The sequence below is a fragment of the Phasianus colchicus genome, chromosome 3 (genome assembly GCF_987193195.1).
Source record: "Phasianus colchicus chromosome 3, bPhaCol1.hap1.1, whole genome shotgun sequence".
In the NCBI taxonomy this organism is placed as follows: domain Eukaryota; kingdom Metazoa; phylum Chordata; class Aves; order Galliformes; family Phasianidae; genus Phasianus; species Phasianus colchicus.
Genome location: NC_143438.1, coordinates 15,431,656 through 15,454,351, shown reverse-complemented (window position 1 = coordinate 15,454,351; position 22,696 = coordinate 15,431,656). Strand labels below are relative to the sequence as shown.

General features: G+C 43.0%; 1 protein-coding gene across 6 annotated transcripts in view; it reads left to right on the top strand.

The window, feature by feature from the left end:
• ZCCHC2 (zinc finger CCHC-type containing 2) overlaps positions 1–15,039 on the top strand; it is a 48,655-nt gene extending 33,616 nt beyond the window's left edge. For 2 of the 6 annotated variants that reach the window (XM_090137033.1, XM_031589259.2), the window contains exons 10-14: positions 139–203; positions 1,102–1,196; positions 3,612–3,740; positions 4,434–5,942; positions 6,933–8,957. In XM_090137033.1, the coding sequence (XP_089993159.1) occupies positions 139–203; positions 1,102–1,196; positions 3,612–3,740; positions 4,434–5,942; positions 6,933–7,000 (1,866 nt within the window). In that variant the 3' untranslated portion in view covers positions 7,001–8,957. Of the gene's footprint in view, positions 1–138; positions 204–1,101; positions 1,197–3,611; positions 3,741–4,433; positions 5,943–6,932; positions 8,958–12,092; positions 12,311–12,765; positions 13,150–14,871 lie in introns of those variants that run through there. The other 4 variants (XR_016465031.1, XR_016465032.1, XM_031589260.2 and 1 more) reach the window with 4 other exon arrangements.
• Positions 15,040–22,696: the final 7,657 nt, after the last annotated feature.

Here is a 22,696-nt window from a genome sequence, read left to right as displayed (position 1 = left end):
TAGTGCCTGTGAGCACACAAACTGTGACTCATAGACCTTTAAGTCTAGAAGGTATTTTTTGTTAGGTTTGGTTTTTGTTCTTGTTTTTTGTGAAATAAGTTCTGTCTTTCGATTGACATCCTCGTGTTTTCTGTCTAGCATACAGGGGAAAAACGGAGTTTATCTGCAGTAAGCAAGAAGAAGGGAAAGCCACAGCTGGAAAAGTAGGTTTCCAATGTAACCAGTAATTGAGGAACAAAGTGTAATGCATTCGGTCTGATAAACAGAGTGGATAGTCAATTATGTGCTTTGTTTTTTAGTTGGTGAAAGAATAGCTGGCATGTTGCAAGGCTAGTCTATATAGAATTCCTTCTTGTATGTTTTGAAAAGAAGTAACGTGAAAAATAGAATGTAATTCTGTGCGTTCATTTCCTAAAATACCACTTGTCATTTAGTGAACAGACAAAGAAGTAGGTTCTTAACTGATACAGAATTGCCTTTTTTTCTCCCTTGTATTTATTATTAAGTTTGAAAGTTTAAAGCTGTGCAGAGAACATTGAAAATCGAGGAAGGTTTGCCAGCAACCTTTAACATTACTCAGTGGGTGGTAACATGTTGAAATGTTTTATTGAAGATAATTTGTGCATTAGAGGGCTTCAGAATTTCTTGAACAATCCTGCACTGTGAAAAAGTTTCTGTCTTGTTTAATGCTCTGCCTGATTCCAATTGGACTTCTTGTCATTCTGATATTCGGTAACCAGATGCTCTTATGCTAGTCTAGAGTATTGCTCCATTACGTTTGTCATCTTTCAGGGAAGAGTTTAAAATCAGCTGCACCGTTCTTCTCCCCCTCCCCCTCCCATCCCCCCCCCTTTTTTTTTTTTTTGAGTGTGTTTTCTTTCAGTTCTTCATTCAAAGGGCTTAGTAACACTGCTGGCATTATAATGCCTGGTGTATCACTAGTAGCCTTTACCTGTTTATTATCTACATTTGTTGTTATCTCTATTAAATATATGTTTGTAGCCTGGAATTACTGCCTTTGTTTACATTTGATTTTCGTACATAGTTGTTTATTTGTGCAATGCATTTGGAAAGAAACAAACATGAGAATTATTTACATAGGGAGAAAACAAAGAAGGCTGACTGCCGGTTGAATAACAGGACAAATGGAGTTAGAGTTGCAGCATCACAGCACATCCGTACAGGGACAGCAAAAGGTAAGGTGCTCCCTCCTGAACTAATTGTACAATTCAGCTTTGCTCATTTATTCATGTTGGGCTACTTCTATAAGAAATTGAGCAATCTGAGTACGTGGAGGTCCAGTGCCATGTCATCAGTGATCTCTTTGCAAGCTCACTGGTTCCTTCTGGTGAGGAGTTGGCCCGTGAGGAACTTTGTAAAAACTGTCTTGTGTGAAATTTTGTTGAACTATAGCGTGTAAAGCAGGTGACTACAGAGCTACCACAAGAACTGGGTATGCTGCCCAAACAGGGTTTTCAAGTTTAGGTAATCCAGCAAAATCCAGAGTCTAGGCCAAGCCTTCTGTACATCAGTAAGTGACAAACAACACAAATGTCATTTTGTCTTGTTAAATTGAGCATCCAAGCATTATTATCAATTATCAAAAGGCTGCATTACCCATTGACTTTGCTGGCCTGATGTTTTTGCAACCTAATATCAGATACAACTTCATCTCTCTTACACTTAAGTCTCACAACAGAAAATTGATAAAGACTTTGTCTTTTGTATACCACCTAATAAGCTGATGTGTTGAAAGCATCTTACGAAGTGCCTTGTCTGGCTCTTGTTTCTGCTTCTCTTTAAAAAGCTTTCATACTTTGTCACCACTTCTCAACTTGAGAGTTGCAGGTAGATTGCATGCTGAGTTACTGTCATGTGCTTTATGAGCAGTTTTTTGTCATCTAAAAACAGTATTAAAATCTGACTGAAACTAAGAATTCACTGTTAACAAGGTTAGTGAAAACAATATAGTTTGAAAAAGTAGGTAAGAAATCTACAAGTAGAAGACTAAATCTACAGGACAGCTCTCTGTGTGCATGTCTGATTGGTTGCTGTTCTTTGTCATGTAAAGCACACTGAGTGTTTATGACCTGATACATTTCAGAGGCTGTGTAATTTTGCGTGATACACTGCAAAGCTAAAAAGGAGTGTTTTGCCTTAAGTGTTCTGTCCACTTGCATGCAACACACTGACCTACAGATGTGAAACTGCCTGCTTGATAGGAATGGCTAGTTAGGGCCACTGCAAGAGGAAACTGCAACCCACAATTGCTGGAAGCAATTCAGTCCTCAGGGATTAGCTTTCTGCCTGTCCTTGTATGCAAACATCTAAATGTTATCTGATACAACCTATGGAGAGGTGGTCAGGGAGGAAGTGAGGGGCAAGGGTGGGGAATAAACATTGCAGTCTGAATCTCTGCCTAGCTTTATATATGGAGACATCATTTGAAATGTCCTATTTTGAGTCAGTAGCTCTTAACTTTTTTCTTCCATTTTCACTTTCTGTTTTTAGCTTGTCAGCCATCTCTTAGTTACTTATAACTTTGAAAACTTGAAATTTTGTGACTAGGACTTTAATAAGCTTTTTATTTTCAGTGATAGGAGACTGGCATTACTGTTCCACATTATATTAGAAATTCCAAACCCCTGTTAAAATAACTTGACCAAGTGTAGGTTTAATTCAGGAAAATGGTTGCAAGAATGAAAAATGAAAACTTTACGGCAACTTTGTAGTAATTTAACCTAAACTGTTACATTTGCAATTGTAATAATAAATTAACAATTTATTTTCTTGCAATTACATATACAAATATAATAATACAAATAAATCCTAGTGTTCTTTTTTTTTGTCCTGAAGTTTTTTTTAACTGAGTTTTTTGGGCAGTGGGGTTTGCTTTACACTAGCATTTGGCCTACAAACGGTGAGAGCATGAAGCTGTCTTGCTGCTTCACCTCTGAGGCAGAACACAAAAGCCAGAGCATTCTGACTTACATACTGGACTTTGCTAATGGTTTCTAAACCCACTCTGAAATGTAGTTTCCAGTAAATGAGTTTCCCGTGATTCCTTTCAGAATCTAGAAGGGGCAATTTTACACTTTCGTAGTTTACCTTTTTTTTCCTGAAACAGGTCTTGTTGATGCAGTTTGCTTAAATCCTGTTCTTCAGGAGTTCACTGTGAAAAGGCATATTGTTTTAATTTTTGCCTGCTGAGTTAGCTTTCTGCCTTTGCTGATATTTTCATGGGATATTTCATCTCTTTGGTTGGAAATGCTTGATTGTTACCACTGAGAGGAAATTACTGTACTGTATTGTAGTACAATTTCACAAAATTTATGAGGACAGTTCTTTTGGTTGCTCTACATATATGTGAATTTTCATTGCCCCCTCCTTTGACATGAAGGATTCAGACATCAGGAACTTGAGGACAAGACTAGTCCTCAGTGCAAGGAGTCACAGCACTTGGCAGTACAGGGGACAGATGCATTTAAGTAGGAATACAGGTTAACAAATAAAAATCTGAACTAGCACAATGTCAGCAAATCAAAATAATCTTACTTCACTTCAGTACACTGAAATTAAAGATAAAAATATTTATTTATTTTTATTTTTAGATCTAAATTTGGACACTGGATCTGGTCATGATACATGTGGAGAAACATCATCTGAAAGTTACAGTTCTCCTTCTAGTCCACGACACGATGGGAGGGAAAGCTTTGACAGTGAAGAAGAAAAAGACAGAGGTTGGATTTATGGAGAGTGTGCATGAACCTTGTACTAATCTCTTTCTTGTATTAATTTTAATTAGTTTCTCATTTTATTACCTGCTTTTATTTAACTAGCTGGATGATGTTTTACTTAGTGAGTTTTGTAACTGTATGGTTTGAGGGCTTCTAGGAAATAGCAGAAGCTGAGTTTTAGATCACTACGTAGATGTTGTACATGATATCCCATTTTTTTTTTTTGTCTTTGATGGTGTCTTGAGAAATTTCAGCAGTACAGCAAATAACTTCTTTTATATAAAATCATAAAACTATGCCAGCCCATCTGAGAGGTCTTTCTCTTTGTATTGACTGTTTGATTTGTCACTCCTTCCAAATTTGAGCAAACTTTATTGATGTCTTTCTAAGTAGATACAAATTCCTAATTTGGCCTGTTTACTGCTGTTCACATTTGCAGGTATACTCAAGTTAAAGACACAGCTAGCTGAAACCAGGACACTAGCCAGGCATTTTGATTTAGACGAATGATAGGGATTGACCCAGCTTGATCTGGATGACTGAAAATAATCTCAAAGTTAGTCTAATTCAGAAAGATGTAACTATCTTTTATGTCATCAAATTCATTAAGTTTTATATGGGTAAGTCAGTCCAGGGTGAGACTTAATATAGTTTCAGATTCATTCTTCCGACTGACAAACGCTGCTTTCTCCACAGACACGGACAGCAATTCTGAGGACTCTGGAAATCAAAATGCAACCAGGTTCACAGGCTACAGTGCTGTCAGTTCATCGAATATGAACAAATCATCTGCTCAGATCTCTTCAGCGAATAATGAAAATGGAAGCCTTTCAGAAGATCCTTTGAATGCAAAGTTTCAACACATTTCCTTTATGCCTGCCTTACACTGTGTGATGCACAGCGCTGCCCAAAAGCCTGAAGCGGTTGTCCCGCCCCCCATATCCGCAGATGGGAAGACAATGGGAATGCTTGTTACCACGCCTGTTGCTGTCTCACCGGTGAGAGAGTCTGCAAATTCACCTCCTGGTGGAATGGGCCCAGTGACTTCTGGCGAGCCTGAGAAACGCCTTGAGCTGATGGCTTCCCCTTTGCCAGTCCCATCCACTTTCCTCCCGCATTCTGTCCAGCCTGGTAGCCCTGCTTTGCATTTGGCAATACACAGATTGAAAATGCCCTCTCCACAGGGATCGTCGGAAAGTTGCACGGTTAATGGACCACAGCAGCCAACAGGAAACTTAAGTATTGGATCACCAAATACTGCCTTTATCCCAGTCCACAATCCAGGTAGTTTCCCAGGATCCCCAGTTCCTACTACAGATCCCATCGCAAAACCTGCATCCCAGGTGGTAGGACTGAATCAAATGGTGCCTCACATTGAGGGAAACCCAGGAGCAATCCCTCAGCCTACCAATCTGAAGGTAGTTCTTCCAGCAGCTGGTCTTTCCACAGCAGCACCGCCACCTCCACCAGCTTCATACGCTTTGCCAGGCAGTCCTCATGCTACCAGCGTGTTGCCCAACCAGAATACAAATGTGCTGAACACTGTAGCAACTTCCTCACCACCTCAGTCAGCTGGTTTAGGTGTTGGTCAGATCCAGTCCTCCGTTCCTCCTGCAATTCCTACACACACGCCTGGCCCTGCCCCTAGCCCAAGCCCTGCTTTAACACACAGCACTGCACAGAGTGACAGCACATCTTACATAAATGCTGTTGGAAATAATAACACTAATGGGACAATGTTACCTCCACAGCAGCTGGGATCTGGTCCTTGTGGTTCTTGTGGACGTAGGTGTAGCTGTGGGACCAATGGAAGCCTTCAGATTAATAGCTATTTTTATCATAACCCACTTCATGGACAAGTCTACAGAGTTCCATCTTTCTTCACTCTGCCATCACTTTGCAATGGCAGCTACCTCAATCAAGCACATCAAAGCAATGGAACGCAACTTCCTTTCTTCCTGCCTCAGTCTCCGTATGCAAACGGGCTTATGCATGACCCAGTAATGGGGAGCCAAGCCAACTATGGTATGCAGCAGATGGCAGGATTTGGGAGGTTCTATCCTGTATATCCAGCACCTAACGTAGTTGCCAACACAAATGGGTCGGGACCCAAGAAGAATGGGAACGTTTCATGTTACAATTGTGGTGTAAGTGGACACTATGCGCAGGACTGTAAGCAGTCATCCATGGAGGCCAGTCAACAAGGTAATCATGATAACTCCCAACGGACTTGCTTTTGAGTTTAGCAGTTTCTCTTTACCTAACTGAATGTGCTGTTTCTGGTCTTGCAGAAAGGTGTGCGTGCGTGTGTATGTTTTGTGTAAATGGTTGTGCATTAGTGACCTGCTCTAAAGCTGCAAAGTATCTTATCTCTGCTTGAAATTTCTGTAGAACAGCGCAAGGTAAAAGGATTCACAGCGCAAAGCAGAAAATGAGCATGATTCAGAGCTGGGAACTCCAACTCTATCTGTTCTAAATTGTCATTCTTTTCACTCATTTGTTTTTGGTATAACGTTTGAGGCTTGCATGTCGTTTCAATTTTTCCATTCCTGGTCAGTGTTTTCTAGAGAGCATTCATTGGCAAAAAGCAGAGAGAATATAGAAGAATTCAAAAAACAAACTGGCCATTTAATAATTTAACTTTTCTAAAGCTTACCTTTGCACAACCAGCCATCCTCTATGCCCCATCATGAAACACACAAATGAAATATGCTTGAACTTCTCAGATAAGTTACAGCAAAAAAGGCAGAAACCAATTGGAATTAGAAGTCGAAGGAATGGCTTCAGTCTTGCATGCCATTTCTTCCTCCATGCAAAAACAAACAAACAAAAAAACCCAGGAAGCTCAGCGTTCACACGGAACGTAAACTATTTCTGATTCTTGACCTGTGTCCATTCTGACTTGACTTGTCTGGTCAGACCGGAACAGGAAAGACTAGCCATGATGGGGTCTCCTTTTCTTTGTATTTTTCCAACAAAGGTAAAATCTGGTATCTGCTGTCTATCTATTTTTTAAAAACTGATGTTTTTAGTGAGCGGTTGAAAGAAAATAGTGTAAGATCTTAGGACCTGCTTTAAACGGACTGGAGGATGATAGTGCCTTTTGAAGAGCATGTCCATTTTGATACCTTGTAGTGGTTTTGTAATCCATTTTAATTGTAAGCAGTGACTTAGTAGTTCTCTTTCCTGTTTTAGGCACTTACAGACTGAGATACGCACCTCCCCCTCCCCCTTCCAATGATACCTTGGATTCTGCAGACTGAAACAAGTAAACATTGCCTACTTAAACTGAAGCTTGGGGAATTGGGGGAAGGTGTGTGTGGGAGGTGGGGGGTGGTCTTGTGTTTTGGGACGTTCCCAGTTTTATATTCTTTTGGAATTTTTCATTGCTATCGCACCTCTTCCGTACAAAAGAAGAAAGCTGAGTCCCTGGTCTCCTCCTGGTTCTACAAAAGGCTTGCGTAGTGCATGTAATTCAGACACACAGCCAAACAATCAAAACGAGCATTCGAACCATGCTTTTGCACTGAAGACTTGAGACATGTGCAATGTTTACTGCATCTAAAAAAAAAGTCTCTGACCTCTGACATCACTGATGGAGCAGCCATATGGTGAAAGAAGAAAGTTGGTCATGTTCCCCACCACAATCTTCTTCCTCCCCTTCCCTGTTCTCTTTATGCTGCTGTTTTATTTTCTTTTCCCTGTTTGTCCATGTGGATTTGTTGGGCTTGCATGAGTGTTTAGTGCAGTTCATACAGACCCCGCCCGTACTCTAAAGTAACGCTCGTGAATTGAGGGGAGATGTTCAGATGTCCTATTAGGAGGGTCCAAAGGAACACGCCATACTGGATGTGTGCTGTAGCTGATAATAGTACATATACACAGCTCTTGAGAGTCCCAAATAAATTAAAATACGTAGAGCAGGAAGTGACTGAAACTGTGTGGACTTGAACAGATTTTTAAAGGTAAACAAGTTTAAATTAACAGATTTTTCTCCCATTGTAGCTTTTTAGCCTGTATGTTCAGCAAAAAAAGGTGAAAAACTGGTATGAATGTTGTACTCAGTGTGTTTGCATTTGTAATGAAAGTTGACAGCATTTTTTTCCTTTTTTAAAGCTATTCTACATCGTGTCAACACAGAATGAACATTACTTGATCGAATATTTTTTTTCCTAAACTATTACAGTGTTGCATTGTACTTAGAATGTAAATGTTTTCTTTCGAACTGAACAAAAGCTATGGTTTTCTACAAAATAGTCAGGTATTAGTATTAGAACCTGTCTACCAAATAGCAAAGTCACTATTTTATAACAATTTACCACTATGCGTAATTACGGTATAATGTGAAAGACTGAAATGAGTGTTAAGATGGTATTAATCATGTCAGTATCATGAGTAAGTAAGTTTAATGCTGCTGTATTTTTTATTTTATTTTTAAAAGCCAATATATGTACTAAATTGCTTCCAGGTAATATTTGATTTCCTGAAGTGCACTGAGGTTATCTGGAAGATGAGTGTATTTTTTGACTGCTGCATTCAACACCGATGAACAACTACCACTGTATATCCATAGGGTTTGGCATTCCTCACAGTTCATGGCAGAAATCTTTTTTCTTAAACTAAGAGCTGGTGTCCAGTAGAGGGATGAGATAAAGTCAATCTTTGGTTCAGCCGTCTAATAAATTGATAAACAAACAAGAAACTTGAAGAAAAAAAAAGCTTGATTATTACATTTCTTCATAGGTAGCATTTATATTTATAGCACCAGTGTACATTTTGGAACTTTTTTCTCGGAGGGGGGGCTGGGGAGGGAGGTAGATGAAAGCTTTAATTTAAAAAAACAAAACAAAACAAAAAAAAAACAGAAAAAAAAAAGTTTAAGTAGTAAATGAAAATTATTTTGATTAAAATTTTTATTTGATCTGGGTATTTTTGGACCACTTGAAATGAATGAACTGCGTTTGAGTTGAAGTGAGGGTGTTAAACCACCAATGGACTTGTATTGTGAATTACCTGCCAGTTGTACTTTATGGAACTTATTTTATGATTTAAAATACTGTACTGTAAATAGGAGGTATGTTACCTTCTCTTTATTTGTATGTTTACCATATACTTTGATATTTGAAATGTACTGGAAAGGTCACTTATATTTCTAGAAGAGATTGGATTTTATGCAACCTTTTTCCTTGACTTAACAGCAATAAAAAAAGAAAAAAAGTACCTGCGTGCAAGTACTGTCCTTTATCACTGAGAACAATGGCATGAAAGTGATTGTCTGCCTCTCAGTAGAGGGATGGGTTTGTGGAGCGTTTTTGGCAAGCTATCATTTTGGTTGGAATCTGTCACTTCTAAGATGAAGCTGATTGTGGTTGACTTAAGGTCAGAGCAGGCCTGTAACTGCAGTCAGGGTGCTGTCCCCTGCTCTGAGCTCCAAGGTAGATGGATCTCTTGGGACATGGACAATGGCCTTCTGTGATAGGTCCGGGGTGTTGAGCTAAGCTCTTCTAGGACGGTTATGTCCATGTTTGATTCTGATGGCTCTTGGAGTTGAGGTGAGATGCAGTTTAAACATACTTTTTTTTTATTTGGTAGGTTTTGAATCTGTTGTGCTCCTCAATATAATGTGTGCATTAACTGGAAACTTCCAGCTGCTAAAATAGATGGAAGAACATTGGGAAATACTGGGGCTAGAGAAGTGACTTAGGGATGTGTAGATTACAGCTGAGTGGTCTGAATTTAATACCAGAATGTTGAATGGTAGTTCTGAAAGACAGGAGGGTAGCAGTTACTGTCACTTTCTCTCTGCTTTGTAGCTCTTAGTGCTCTCCTAGTGCTTAGCAGCAGGTTATCTGTGGAGCTGAGGACCACAGGCTGTCAATGATCTTTATCTCAGCTTAGTCCCCTATTTCACAAGACACCAACTAACATGGGAAGGCTCAAAGTTGCCATGAACCCAACCTTTTTTTCTCAGACAACTTGCATAATAGTGGGTGTTTAAACCAGGCATCATGCAAAACATCATTATACAAACACTCAGTTTTTTCAAGGATCTATTATCCCCTCCCATAAGTGGTGTCTGTCCAAGGAATTTGGAGTCACCATATTACTTTGAAAATGAAATCTGCTGCTTATCACTCTCATCAGAGATAGCAATACTTTGGTTTGTCTGAATGGCACCATCTGTTTATGCTGCAAGCAATCCTAACTGTAATAGATCTTGCTTGCATCTATCAATTAAAACATCTAAAAATGCTTACCCTCTGGCACGGCAAATACTATAAAATGCCCCATTATTCTTCTGCTTGCTTTGCTGGGGGCCTAACAATTCTCTTAACAGCTCTCCTCTTCAGTTACTGTGCCTCATATCTAGGCAATCTAGGATTAACTGTCTGCCTATGGAGAGAGATTCTTCTGGGTGGCTGAGAATGAGCCGAGTGCCATGAAGTCACATGAGGCAATCCCACCAGCTGGTTGGCCCTAGCTACTGTGCAAGCTGCCCAGGAGCGACTCCTAATACTGCACTGCTGCTGGTTTGTACTGCCTGATGCAGTAATACTGCAGATGCAAACGTTTTGTTTGGTTCCCAAAGCTGGAATTAAAAATGAACAGTGAGTTGAACATGGACAGAACTACAAAATGGGAGTGTAAGGGGGAATGTTGATGTACGTGCCTTGCTTACAAGTGAAGAGATGATCTAGTTTTCCCAGCTAAGCAACACTAGGGTGGCAATGATGACCTAATATCTAGATCTTGACTGAGGTGTAGAAGCTTTCACTCAGGAAAAAAAAAAGCATATGCATGGTGCCAAGGCAGATGGAAAAGTAAAAGATCCAAAAATGTATACTGAGAACTGGACCAGTGGTTGTAGAGAAGTGGAAGTACCATTGTGATTTGGTTGTCTCCTCATGCCTGCTTCTAGAGGTGCGCTGAGCTGCGCCTCCTGCGGCTGCTCCCCTGAAATAAGGTTGCCTGAATTCTGCACACACAAAAACACAGCTCTGGGCAATGGTACTTTCTGATCAGGACTGGTAATTAACAGCACATCCTATCTTCAGCAATTATCAGTAGCAGATATTTAGGAAGAAAGTCTTTTTAGTGAGAGAGAGAGAGGGAAGTGATAGTTGCTACATATCTGTTGTGCTAGCAAAATGAAATGGATCTCCTTGATTCATCTTCACAATAGGTGGCAGCATAACTCCAGCAGATGAATATAATGGTGCTTCCGAGACTCCTTGCAAAGCACTTCAGTTTTACTTTTACTTCTCATGCCATGAAAATGACTTTGTTTGGGGGATTTCTTTGACTAGTGATTTTTGATACATTAGTTTCTTTAGATTTATCTCGTGCTTAGGTATGTTGTACCATGAAGAAGATAATTGTCTTTTGAAGCATGTGTGCTAAATGTGTATCTGAAATATTTACCTGTTTTACTACTAAAATAGACCAGATCTCATAGGGAATATTGAATACGTGGAGAACTGCAGCCAAACATGAACGTGGTATCTCAAGAACTATTGATAGTTAGAAATGGTTTTAGATGTTGGTATTCTTATAATGAGGAATGCTTTCTGAAATCCATATGGCTTGTTAACAGACTAGGACGGTTCCCAAGGGTTTATCTTTCAGGATATGAGGATCTACAATATAGGGTTTAACATTAGGTGATACACTTGTCTGGAATGTCTTAGGCCCAGGAACATGTTGACCAAGAGATGGAACTTAATAAAGCCATAGTTGTTAATGCTTATATGTGCTCCCTGACTGGAGCAAAGGGTTGCTGTTGTATGAACTGGGCAACAAAGCAATCTGTAAAACTACATACTGTGAAAATAGTTTAACCCAGTAAACTGATAGAGTAACTGTTTCTTGACATCATGCCAAATAAGGTACCATTAGTACATTCATTTCAACACTCTACTATTTGGTTTAAAGTCGCTTTTTTCTATTGACCACTGAAGTACATTGTTTTCTTGGTAGAGGGTGTTACTAAATGAATCAAAGAGTTAATTCATAAAATTGGTATGATTGATGAAAAATGAGGATTGCTGCTTTAAAAACTTACTTTTCATTCACATTTGATTTTAAAGTACTTGTTAGAGACTCCTTAGGGGGAAAAATAGTACTTTACATAATAAAATATCATCTGCATAAGCAAATATTATGCTTACTTTATAGCAGTCTTATTTTACACCACTGGTAATTTGAAAGTTGAACAATGGCACTTTCAAGAGATGTGGGGGTTTTTCTTGTTTTGACTGAGCGAAATTCTGAAGCTGTTGATGTGTCTACATAGAGTAGTCAGTAAGACGTATAAAATCGTGTCGCTATCAAAACACTCTTTTCCTTTCTCTGAAGCTCTTTTACAGGACACACACAGGCCCCAGCACGAGAGCGGGCAGCTGAGCAATGGCAAGGCTTCGGGTGAAAACCCCACGGGACTTGAGTAACTCCTTGATATCCAGATCTGCTCTGAAGTGCAAACTGACAGTGATTTCCAGGTATTTCAAAGTGTGCGTACAAATCGGGAAGTCTTGGCCTCTGTCACTGTATGAAATAAAGATTTTGAATGAAAACAGCAGGAATTGTGAGGAGGGGAGAGAAAGCTGCAGCAAAGAATACCATTGGGCACTGGGTTAGGCTTAAGGTGAGAATTTCACACTGCACTGGATTTCTGAGCTCAGATCCAGCTCATAGCAAAGAACAGCAAATAAGAGATTGCATCTATGTGGGACAAAGGCAACTGAATTGTGTGCTGGAGCACAGTACAGCTGACCATCTCATGCACCTAATAGGAAGCTGGAGCCTCCTGCAACCTACCTATGATTCTAATAATACATTTAAAATAGTATAGAGTTCATGATTATTCTTAAGGCTATCCAGAGCTGTCAGCTAGCTAATGCACCCTTTATGGTGTTGTCTTTCTTTGCTGTGCTTTTCATTTTTAATTTACATGCCAGCCTTTTTTTTTTTTTTTTCCTCTTGCTTGTCCCTGATTATCCTTCCAATGTTTCTTTTATGTGCATGCTAGAAAAAAGTACCTAATGGAGGGCCATTTGAAATACAGTAATCTGTGGTATGCAAACTCTCAGACAACACTACAGAAAACTCGCTAATCCAGATTAAAATAAGCAGTGCAAAGGGGTAGCTACTTCAGCATGTGACTGTGCCAGGACTCATCACTGCAAAAAAATGGGAGCTGTGACTTAAGCCACTTTGAAACCATCACTTTGTTCTTCCCCTTCAAGGAAAGATCTCTTATTTCTTGCAACTTCTCAGGTTGAGGATGCAAAGAACAGGAAGTTAATCAAGAGACAGCAAACAATAAACGTGTTCAGCCACTGTACTTGTCTGCATGAAAGTTGGGAAACATAAATGACCCACATTTGTATTTGCACCAGCAGCACCACAGTTTCCAGAGAATGCCAGAAGCAGGAGGTGCTTAGCAGGTGGAAGACTGGTTCCCTTCAGCAAGGCCCATCCTGTGGCTGATGGGTGATAGCTGACCCTCTGTTTAGCTCACAAGTTGCTCGAGAGATCAGCTGCAGAATCTTCATTTCCAAAATTTGTTTCTGCATATTTACTGAATTTTAAAAGCAGAAGCCTTCCTAACCTGGAGTATTCTCATGACTGAGTGCAAGGACTGGAACAGTGCAGGTCAAGCCTATTCAATGTTACCAAGTGGTCAGCCACCCTATATTTTTCGAAGTTTCCTTGTTTAGAAAGATATCTAGTTTCCTCTGCACCCTTTAAAGCTCCTTGCTTCCATGTGACCAATGTGGGTAATGTATTCCATATGCCTGCTTCCTTTTTGTTAGTGAGCTCTTTCAGTCGCTGTCTGTCTGTAGGGATACACCGGGTTACTGCTGCTGCCACCTGAGAGCTGGGAAATGCCCTCAGCCCTTTAGCAAAATTAATTCTGTTTCAGAGCTCTTAAGCTGTACATAATGCTGCTTTGCTTTGCTGAGGTGTTTGCATGCTGTGCTGTGGGTAACTGTTTTGTCTGTGCCAGGATATTGTTTTTACAGCTGGCCGTGCCTTTGATGGAAGGAAATGTGAGAGTTTAGAGGATGGAGAGGGAGAGGTGGTGGGGAGCCTCAGTGCAGGACAGGAGAAAATACAAGCCAAAGCTTATGCAAAAAACAAACAAACAACAACAACAACAACAAAAAACAACAGAAGTCAAACCAAAGAGCTGGTGCTGGAGAGCACTGATGGGCCTTCATCCCCCTGCCACAACCAGCAGCGCTGTTTCATCCATGGGCCTACACACCTAGGCCTGGCTGTGGCCGAAGGGTCCCTGGGTGAGCCTCAGGCCTGGCTGCTGGTACGCCTGCACTGCTCCTCTCCTGCTGCCCTGCCCAGCTTGCTGCTGGTGGCCCTGCCAGGCTGCGGGCCTGCCGCCAGGCCTGCTCAGTGCCAGGGACCAGCCAGCTGAATTGGGCGGCCGGCGTTCCCCCTCAGGAGCAGCCCCTGCAGCTCTGTGGAGCCTCATTCTTCAGTCATGCAACAAATGCAAAGTCAGGATGACGCAGCGCTGATTTAGCCAGCTGTGAAGCAAGCGGCTTTCCAGCTACACTTCTGTGCAAGTATTTCTGCAGCAGTGCAGGAGCCATTAAACCGTGCAGTTATGTATTGTGCTGCTCATTTGAGACCTATTAAAATACGTATGAGCCTGAGGGAGCAAGGACAGGTGAAAGAGGGCGGGTTTTACTGCAGACTACTATTGCCTATCAGAGAAAGCAAAACACATATATCTGATTTACAGATAAAATCAGGGTTTTTTTTTTTTACAGATAAAACTCATTTTCCAGTGTCATTGCATGGAGTCTAAAATGCCATCTTTCCCTCTCTGAGACAATGAACAGCAATGATCCCATGGCACTGACTTACAAATGTGAATGCAAATAGGTTTTGAGCAAGTTTTTTTTAATTGTCTGAGATGTCTCCAGCCTACAAAGTGCTGGCTCTCAGTATAAGATTTTGCCTGCCCTTTGCTTTGTCTGTTAAGGGCATAATGACTTTGGTCAGGTGCTCACAGGTGGGGCCTTAGGTAGCACCAAGGATGAGCAACTTGGGCTCAGCTTGCCATGATTATCCAAATGAAAAACAACATTATTTATCTGTTCATCTCCAGTTTCACAATGCTGGCTGTGTTGGGTCTCATCTTTTCATTTTTGGCCTCAAACCACAACCATCTCTACTATGTCCTGCATTGCTTGCTTCCAGTGGAGCAATAAGGGCCAACCTCCAATTCCTCAAGTCCAGCTCTGATGCTGTTGGATGTCACTGATAACCTGGCTGTAAGTCATTTCTCAGAGTTATCTCTTCATTTTTGTAATTATTTTTCTGCATTGTTTATTTTATCATCATGTCACATTAGGATGATGTCATGCTTTGGCTCTTAAGAACTTTAGAAGTTCAGGCAATGCGATTAGGGATGAGTTCACTCCCCTGGCTCATTTTCTTCCCAGCACCAAGCAGATTGGCCTTGCCTTTCACATGTGTTGAGCATTAGCTGTGGTGAGGAGACAAGGTCCAGCCCCGCCTCTGGGGCAGGAGGCACCAGAGGGGAGTGGAGATACGCTCTCTGCCAGTAGTAGGGTTTAGGTAGAATTATACACTCACAGAATGACCAAGGTTGGAAAAGACCTACAAGATCATCCAGTCCAACCATCCACCTACCACTTATATTTCCCATTAAACCATGTACCTCAGTACAGCATTTAAGTGTTTCTTCAACATCTCAGGGTCGGTGACTCCGCCACCTCCCTGGACAGTTCCAGTGCCTGCCCACTCCCTTGGAGAAGTATTTCCTAATGTCCAACCTGAATCTCCCCTGGTGCAACTTGAGGCCATTCCCTCTAATCCTATTGCCACTTACATGGGAGAAGAGACCAACCCCCACCTCACCACAACCTCCCTTCAGGCAGCTGTAGAGAGCTATAAAGTCTCCTCTGAGCGTCCTCTTCTTCAAACTGAACAATCCTGGTTCCCTCAGCTGCTCCCCACAAGACTTGTGCTCCAGACCCCTCACCAGCTTTGTTGCCCTTCTCTGGACATGCTCCAGGGCCTCAATGTCCTTCCTGTAGTCAGGGGCCTGAAACTGAACACAGTACATAGAAGCATGGACACAGGCAAGGTGGTCTCTTAAAATGGGTAGCAGAAAGACGCTGATCTCTAAATCAGCACAGTACAAGATGGAGACACGTGGTGTATTCAGGATGCTATCACTGCCCCAGAGGCCAAAGCACAGCTGAGCTGGGTTGCATTAGAACAAACCAGAAACATGAGGCTTACATGCTAGGTAGAAATCACACCTGGCACAGCCTGGGGGCTAACCAGTGACCGCCCAGCCCCACCACTGATATGTCGGAGTGTTCTCTGTAAACGTGCAAAACCTGGACTGTGGACATCCCCTTCAGAGCTGGCCTTGGCATGGAGATCCTTCACCACACCCCTGTCACATCCTTCACAGCTGGATCAAGGGGCAAAGGTACCAAGTGCCCATGGGGAGGGCGGTGGCACAGCCTTCTCTGTCTTCCTCCTGCAGAAACTCACGTTGTTCTGCACTCCTGGGGAAGCATCCACGTGGGGCTTTTCTTCCTGTTTAGGTTTCCAAATAGTGCTTCAAGGTTGTAGCTACAGTACGCTAAATACTCCTAAAGACCAAATTATCTGTGCACTTAGGAATCCTCTGGAATTAATTATAATTCCATCTCTATGAGACACAGAGATGCTTTTGTCCCCTGTTGAGTTGATTGTAAACAGAGGTACTACTAGGCTGGAGTCCCAAATCATGCTGTCCACTGCAGACATTTGGTTTGAGAGAAAGGCAGAAGATGTGCTTTAGAAGCCCAGGGCTACATCTGTGCCCATATAAAAGATGGGCATGGGGCTGTTGGGAGTGGAGCTCTGGAACAAGTCCTCTTTGTAATTATGTGGGTACACGGCCGTATTCTCAGCGTGGTCCTGGGGAAAACGTGGGGAAGGTGGGGTGAGAGCACTAAGTTATTTGCTGAGCACGAGTCAGAGCATGAATCCCCTCCATTGGAGGGAATCCAGGCTTGGCTTGTGCCAAATGGGGCAGCGGTGTGCTGAGTCACCGCTCCTCTCTGAGGACCTTTGTTACCGCAGGGCTGAACAACTATAGCGTGCAGGTCTGGTGTTATAAATCGGGCAATTACAATCAAGCCAGGTTGATTACAGTGCACGATTTTAGGTGCTTGAGAAATTCTGGCCTCCGGCTCAGAAAAACGTTGCAGGAACATGCCAGAAAGCAGAGTGAGCAAATGGCTGGGTCATTTGGCTGCATGGACTGCTCATGTTCACCCTGGTGAGGCTTCTATCCTGAAATCAACGGCAGAACAAATTCATCCCCTGCCTTAGACCCACCAAACACGCTTCCTCCCCCACTGCCACCTGTGTCAGCACAGCAGTGAGGCTTGGTGCATGGGTGACAGAGCTGGTCCCTCTCTCCAAACTTTGTCCCTTTTTTCCTTCTCGAAAGCATGAGATAGGCTTCTTTCAACGACAGAATAAAAAACAGCAGCTATTGCTTTGTGGACAGAACCAGTTGCACTCTTGCGGTGTGAATTGGTTCTGGCTTCTGCAAGGACTTCCAAAATATCTTCTGAACAGCGCAGGAGTTGTGCTACAGCAGATAAGGGCAACTCCACTGTGTGCCCAGCCCGAGGTGCCATGTAGGGGTGCCACATAGGCTGTGTGATTGTGGCTGGCCCGAAATCCAGGACAACGCTACCCCTCACTGTGTACAACTTTTCTGAAGGGGGAACTGACTGCAGTGATTGGCTTAACTTCTGTACTCAGCTGGTCTGCCCCGCAGAAGTGTTTCAGTGCTTTTGCTTGTGTCAATCGCTCCTGGAAGTGCTGGGTTGATGTTTTCTCAAGCAGGAGATTCAGCTTTCATTGGCCTCCCATTCAAAGTCCATTGCTAGCCTAATCTCCCTGCTGCCAGCGCTGCTTCCTTGACTGTGTGTGGTCTTTTTGCCAAATCCTGACATTTTTTATTTTTGGTTAACATCAGAATGGGAGTCCAGAATAATTACTCTTTCACTTGGCTCTTAAATAGGCCATGCTGCTTGTCCACATAAATAGTCTCTTCATGCATCTTGTCACTGCCTTCCAGGCTTCCTTGGAAAAAAAACAAAAACAAAAACAAAACACTTTATGTTTTATAAGATGCCTTTTCTTCCTCATGAATTGCCCTTGCCCTGTAGGATAGACAGAAATGGCCCTGCAGGGTGAATACTAAGCAGCTTTGCCAAGGTGCAATTCAACTGTAAGATTTCCTGCCTATCCAGAGCTGTCCAGCAAGACCTTGAGTGCAGGGGATTTGAAGCCCAGTGGCAATGGGGCTGCCTCTGCAGCTGCACCCACCTCATAGATTTGATCTCAGGCCCAGTGCAGGTTTGAGCAAGTATGCAAAGCCTGGTGACACAGGAGGACAAGCTGCAAGTGCAGTTTTGTCAAGGCTAAAGGCCTTTGGTGTTAAACTGTTCAAGAGGAAACATTTATAGGGAATGAAGAGCCTTACTGGGTCAGAAAGCACAGCCTCTGTCATCACCCACCTCACACTGTAAGCTTACTTTATAGACTCCAGTAGCTCCTTTATAGAGGTAATTAGGTTGGGTTGTGTTCTTCTCTCAGTAAAGGGTTGTCTCAGAGCCCCGTATCTCTCAGGATTAGAAATAATCTTCCAGATAAGATGGGTGTAGCCTTGTGGGGTCAGGATCCTTTTAAATATCATATGCCTGGCATTAGTCTGCAGCATATTTAGGCGAGAAAATCTCTTAAATTTATTAAAAACAGAACCTCCTCAAACAAACTACAAGCATCTGTGTAGAAAATGCATCTACAAATGGCGTCAGTGAGGCCACACCTAGCATACTGTGTCCAGTTACAGGCTCCTCGAAACAAGAGGGGCATTGACCCACTGGAGCAAGTCCAGCGGGACACGGTAAGGTTACCACATGGCATTTCTTTAGGCTGAAGCTGTCAGATACGTTCCTTGTGCTGCAAGTCTTCTGTCAGCGTGTTCACCTTCTCCCCTTTGCCATTCCAGTTTACGTGCCCTCACCACTTCCAAGAACAAGGTCACTGAAAGGGTCGTGACCAAGAGCCGGGAGGTGGCTTGGAAACCAGGTCACATCTCCAGGCTGGGGGTGGGTAATGTCCCAGCTATGCGGGTGGTCAAAGTCCACACCCGGGCACAGCTCCTGGGTTTGCTTTCTGTGGTGGCCGAAATATGACCTTATGTGACTGCTTGCCTCCTGGTGCTGGCAGGAGCCCTACCCTCTCTAAAATCTGGCCCTGGTCCCCAACATTCAGTGCCTAGAAGATCCCCGTGGCTCACACAGTAGCTCAGCATCCACACACTGGGGATGGAGCCCAACCTCCTGGTGTTGAGAAGACGAATCAGGCGGTCACAGATTGGAATGTGATGGTAGGACCTGAAGGAAGTGTGTCCTTCCTTCCACCGACTGTGGAGCGCAATCCCTCTGAGTTCTCTGCTCCTGAAATGAACTGCACCATGCTTAGGTAAAATGGCTGCTGCCCTCCCTGCTGCTCTAACTAAATCAGGTCAAAAGCATGTTTTAAGTGAAAATGGTGGGGGCCTCTAGGGCAGGAACAAGCCCTCGGGCATTTCTGACTATACCGTTCTTACTGCAGCCTATCCTCCAATGCTTTAATGCAAAATAAGGCACTTAAAATGGATAGTCATACCCACAGGACCATCACTCTCAACTGTGAACCCTTCATGAACCCAGGAAAAAAAATCAACAAAGGGGATTTAAAAAAAACAAAAAACAACCAAGAAAATCATATTTCATCTCCTCTGTGGCAGCAGATCTGCAGAGAAGTTGTAGGGTTGTTTGCCTCTGGGCTGGGCTGGGCAAAAAAAATAGTGATGTAGGCTTCCCTGTAGGGGATTAGGTTTCATTTTAAAATTTAAACAAACACAGAAATCTTAGCTTAAGCTTCTAGGAGATTAAGCATTCTGGCATGAACCTAGGCATAAGGAGCAGAAGGCTGGGACTCAGGAGACATCAGGATTACTGTCTTCTCCACCTCTATGCAACCTGCTTCATTGAAGCCAGATCTTCAAGGCTGACTTCTTCCTTCTGGTTTCAGTGGGAGTAAGAGCTTAAATGCCTCGAGAAGGTGCACTTGCCCTCTGCTCATCACAGAAGTGTTGCAAGAGCTCTGAGGTGATGGCTGGTCCATACGTATCTATAAAATGACGTGGTCTGATCACCATCCCTGTTGACTATGGGATGTTATAAGAAGTCACATTGCTGTGTGGTGATTCATATTTTCTTTCGAAAGGCTCACTTGGAGCAGGGAACCTGTGGGGTTGAAGTATTTTGGGGCAAAGGCCAGTCATCTTTCCCCTTTGTGAAATGTCCTCCCCGCTGGTCGTTATATACATACCAAGGTGGCCAGGGACAAACTTCAGCTTCTGACCTCGTTTTCCTCACACATCTCGCCCTGTGCAGAAAGGAGGATTGCCTGCTGTTTGCCCCAGCAGGCAGGCAGTGTTTGGTATGTGCAGCTGTACGCAGGTGGGCAGGGAGAGGTATGTGTGATGTACAAATAGGCCGCTGCTCGCAATACAGCCTTGATTGTATGGTTGTATTGTAGATGGAGGTGACACCAAATATTATTGTGCAACAGGAGGATTTTCCAGAGTTGCACAACTGCTGGATCCCGTGATGAAGATCAAGGAACTCTGACTAATTGATTTCAGGTAACAAAATGTGCCCAGGCCACTAGAAACTCCATATGTTACCTGTGTGCACACCACAGAAACCGTCCTGACAGAGATTAAAGGTTTTTAATTTGTTTTACCTCAAGATTAATGTGCCTGTCATAAACCAGGGAATGCTTTCCTAACAAATACCTGGTGTCTACTGGGGTAGGACAACAAGTCCTACTTTTCCCTCATATGTTAGGGGTTCCCCAGGGCCCGCCGGTGCATCCAGGGCAGCACATCCTGCTGTGACTGCCTGATTGCTTCTGGGGGAGAGGAGATGCTGCCAGACCCTTGTAAGGCAGCTCTGGTGGAAAGTAGATCAGGCAGAGCGGCCCTGGCTCTGGGGTTGGGTGGGAAAAATGATCCGTGAAGGCAGGAAGTGTATTGTTCCGATGTGACTCTTCCTTGCCCTCTGGAGCTGCAACTACTATCAGTGAATCTTAATTCATGCTCTGTGCCAGGACTCCATGCATTTCTGCAACAAAAGCTGAGCCAGGAGCTGTCCTCAATCCTGAGAGAGGGCTCACATGGAGCCGTGAGATTTCACATCTTGTCTGCAGCCCTGATGTTGTACATCGGATCTCCATTATGGAATTAAGCATACAGCGCGGTTCTAGGATAGCCTGAGCTTTTGTCTTCTTTTGTCTTGGCAAGAAGGAATCATTCTCCAGATATACAAGGAAAACAGCAAGGGATTTTCCAAAACCACAAAATGATTGTTCTAGGTATGTTGCTGCAGCAAACACAACTCACTCTCTTTATAGCTTGTGTTTCTTGGTAAACACAGGGCTTGCTGCAATGAGGATCATTTGAAAGGCAAAATCTTGTGATTAAAGATCCTATCCAGGGTATTCACTGAACACAGTACTGACATTTGTTCTGTTTTTCATGACAATAAATCACCAGCAAGACTGTTTCTACTGAAAAAAAAAAAAAAAAAAAGAAGTATGCCCTCAATCACATGCTGGCTATCCTTAGAAAGGTGGCTAAAAGAAATACTTGCCTGCATATTTTTGTAAAACTTTGTGATTGTCTTACATAGACACACATATATGATTACTTTTCTCTCTCCATTTATTTACTTTTCTTAAAAACCTTGCAAGAATTCTTATCAGAATCTGAGATCTGAATTTTTTTTAGAAGCAGCACCAAGTGCCAGAGGAAGATGTGACCAGGATTTACACTGCACCCATCCAAATCTGCAATCTGCTGCACTCAGGCCAAATTCCCATTAGCACTTGAGGTGCAGCCAGTGATACAATCCTTGTTTCCTTTTCTACTCTTTCTTCTAGCTGATTCACAACTTTTGTTATCTCCACACTGCCGCTCAATTTAAGGATTTTGGCCAAACTGCAGCAAAAACTCTCTTTGCCGATATATGAAGGAGTGGGAGAAGTTGTTCCTGCTACAGAATAAGTTACTTGATGGCAATAGTTATAAATGGGAAGGGCTAGAAAATCACTCTTGGACAGCACATGCTGGATGCCTACAGCACCTAGGGAAGGAGGTATTGACTCCTGTTATAATCTCTGGTCTCCCTTGTTTTCTTATCACAGAATCACAGACAAGTTTGGGTTGGAAGGGACTCTCAAAGGCCATCTAGTCCAATTCCCCTGCAATGAACAGGGACACCTACAGGGAGATCAGGCTGCTCAGAGGCCCCTTCAGCCTCATCTTGGATGTCTTCAGAGATGGGGCACCACCATCTCTCTGGGCAACCTGTTCCAGTGCCTTACCACCCATATTGTATGCAATCTTATTCTCCCCTCTTTTAGTTTGGAGCCACTTCCCTTTGTTCTATCACAATGAACCCTGCTAAAGATTCTGTCCCCTTTTTTCTTATAGCCCCCTTTAGGTACTGCAAGGTTGCTATCAGGTCACCTCACAGCCTTCTTCTCTCCAGGCTGAACAGCCCCAACTCTCTCATGCCCAGCCTATCCTCATAGGAGAGCTGTTCCATTCCATGGATTGTTTTTATGGCTCTCCCCTCGACACACTCCAGCAGGTCCATGTCTCTCCTGTAGTGAGGACTCCACATCTGGATGCAGTACTTCATGTGAGGCCTCACCAGTGCAGAGCAGAGGGGCAGGAGCACCTCCCTTGCTGTGATGGCCACATTTCTTTTGATGCAGCCCAGGATGCAATTGGCTTTCTGGGCTGTGAGGGCAACATTGCTGGCTCACAT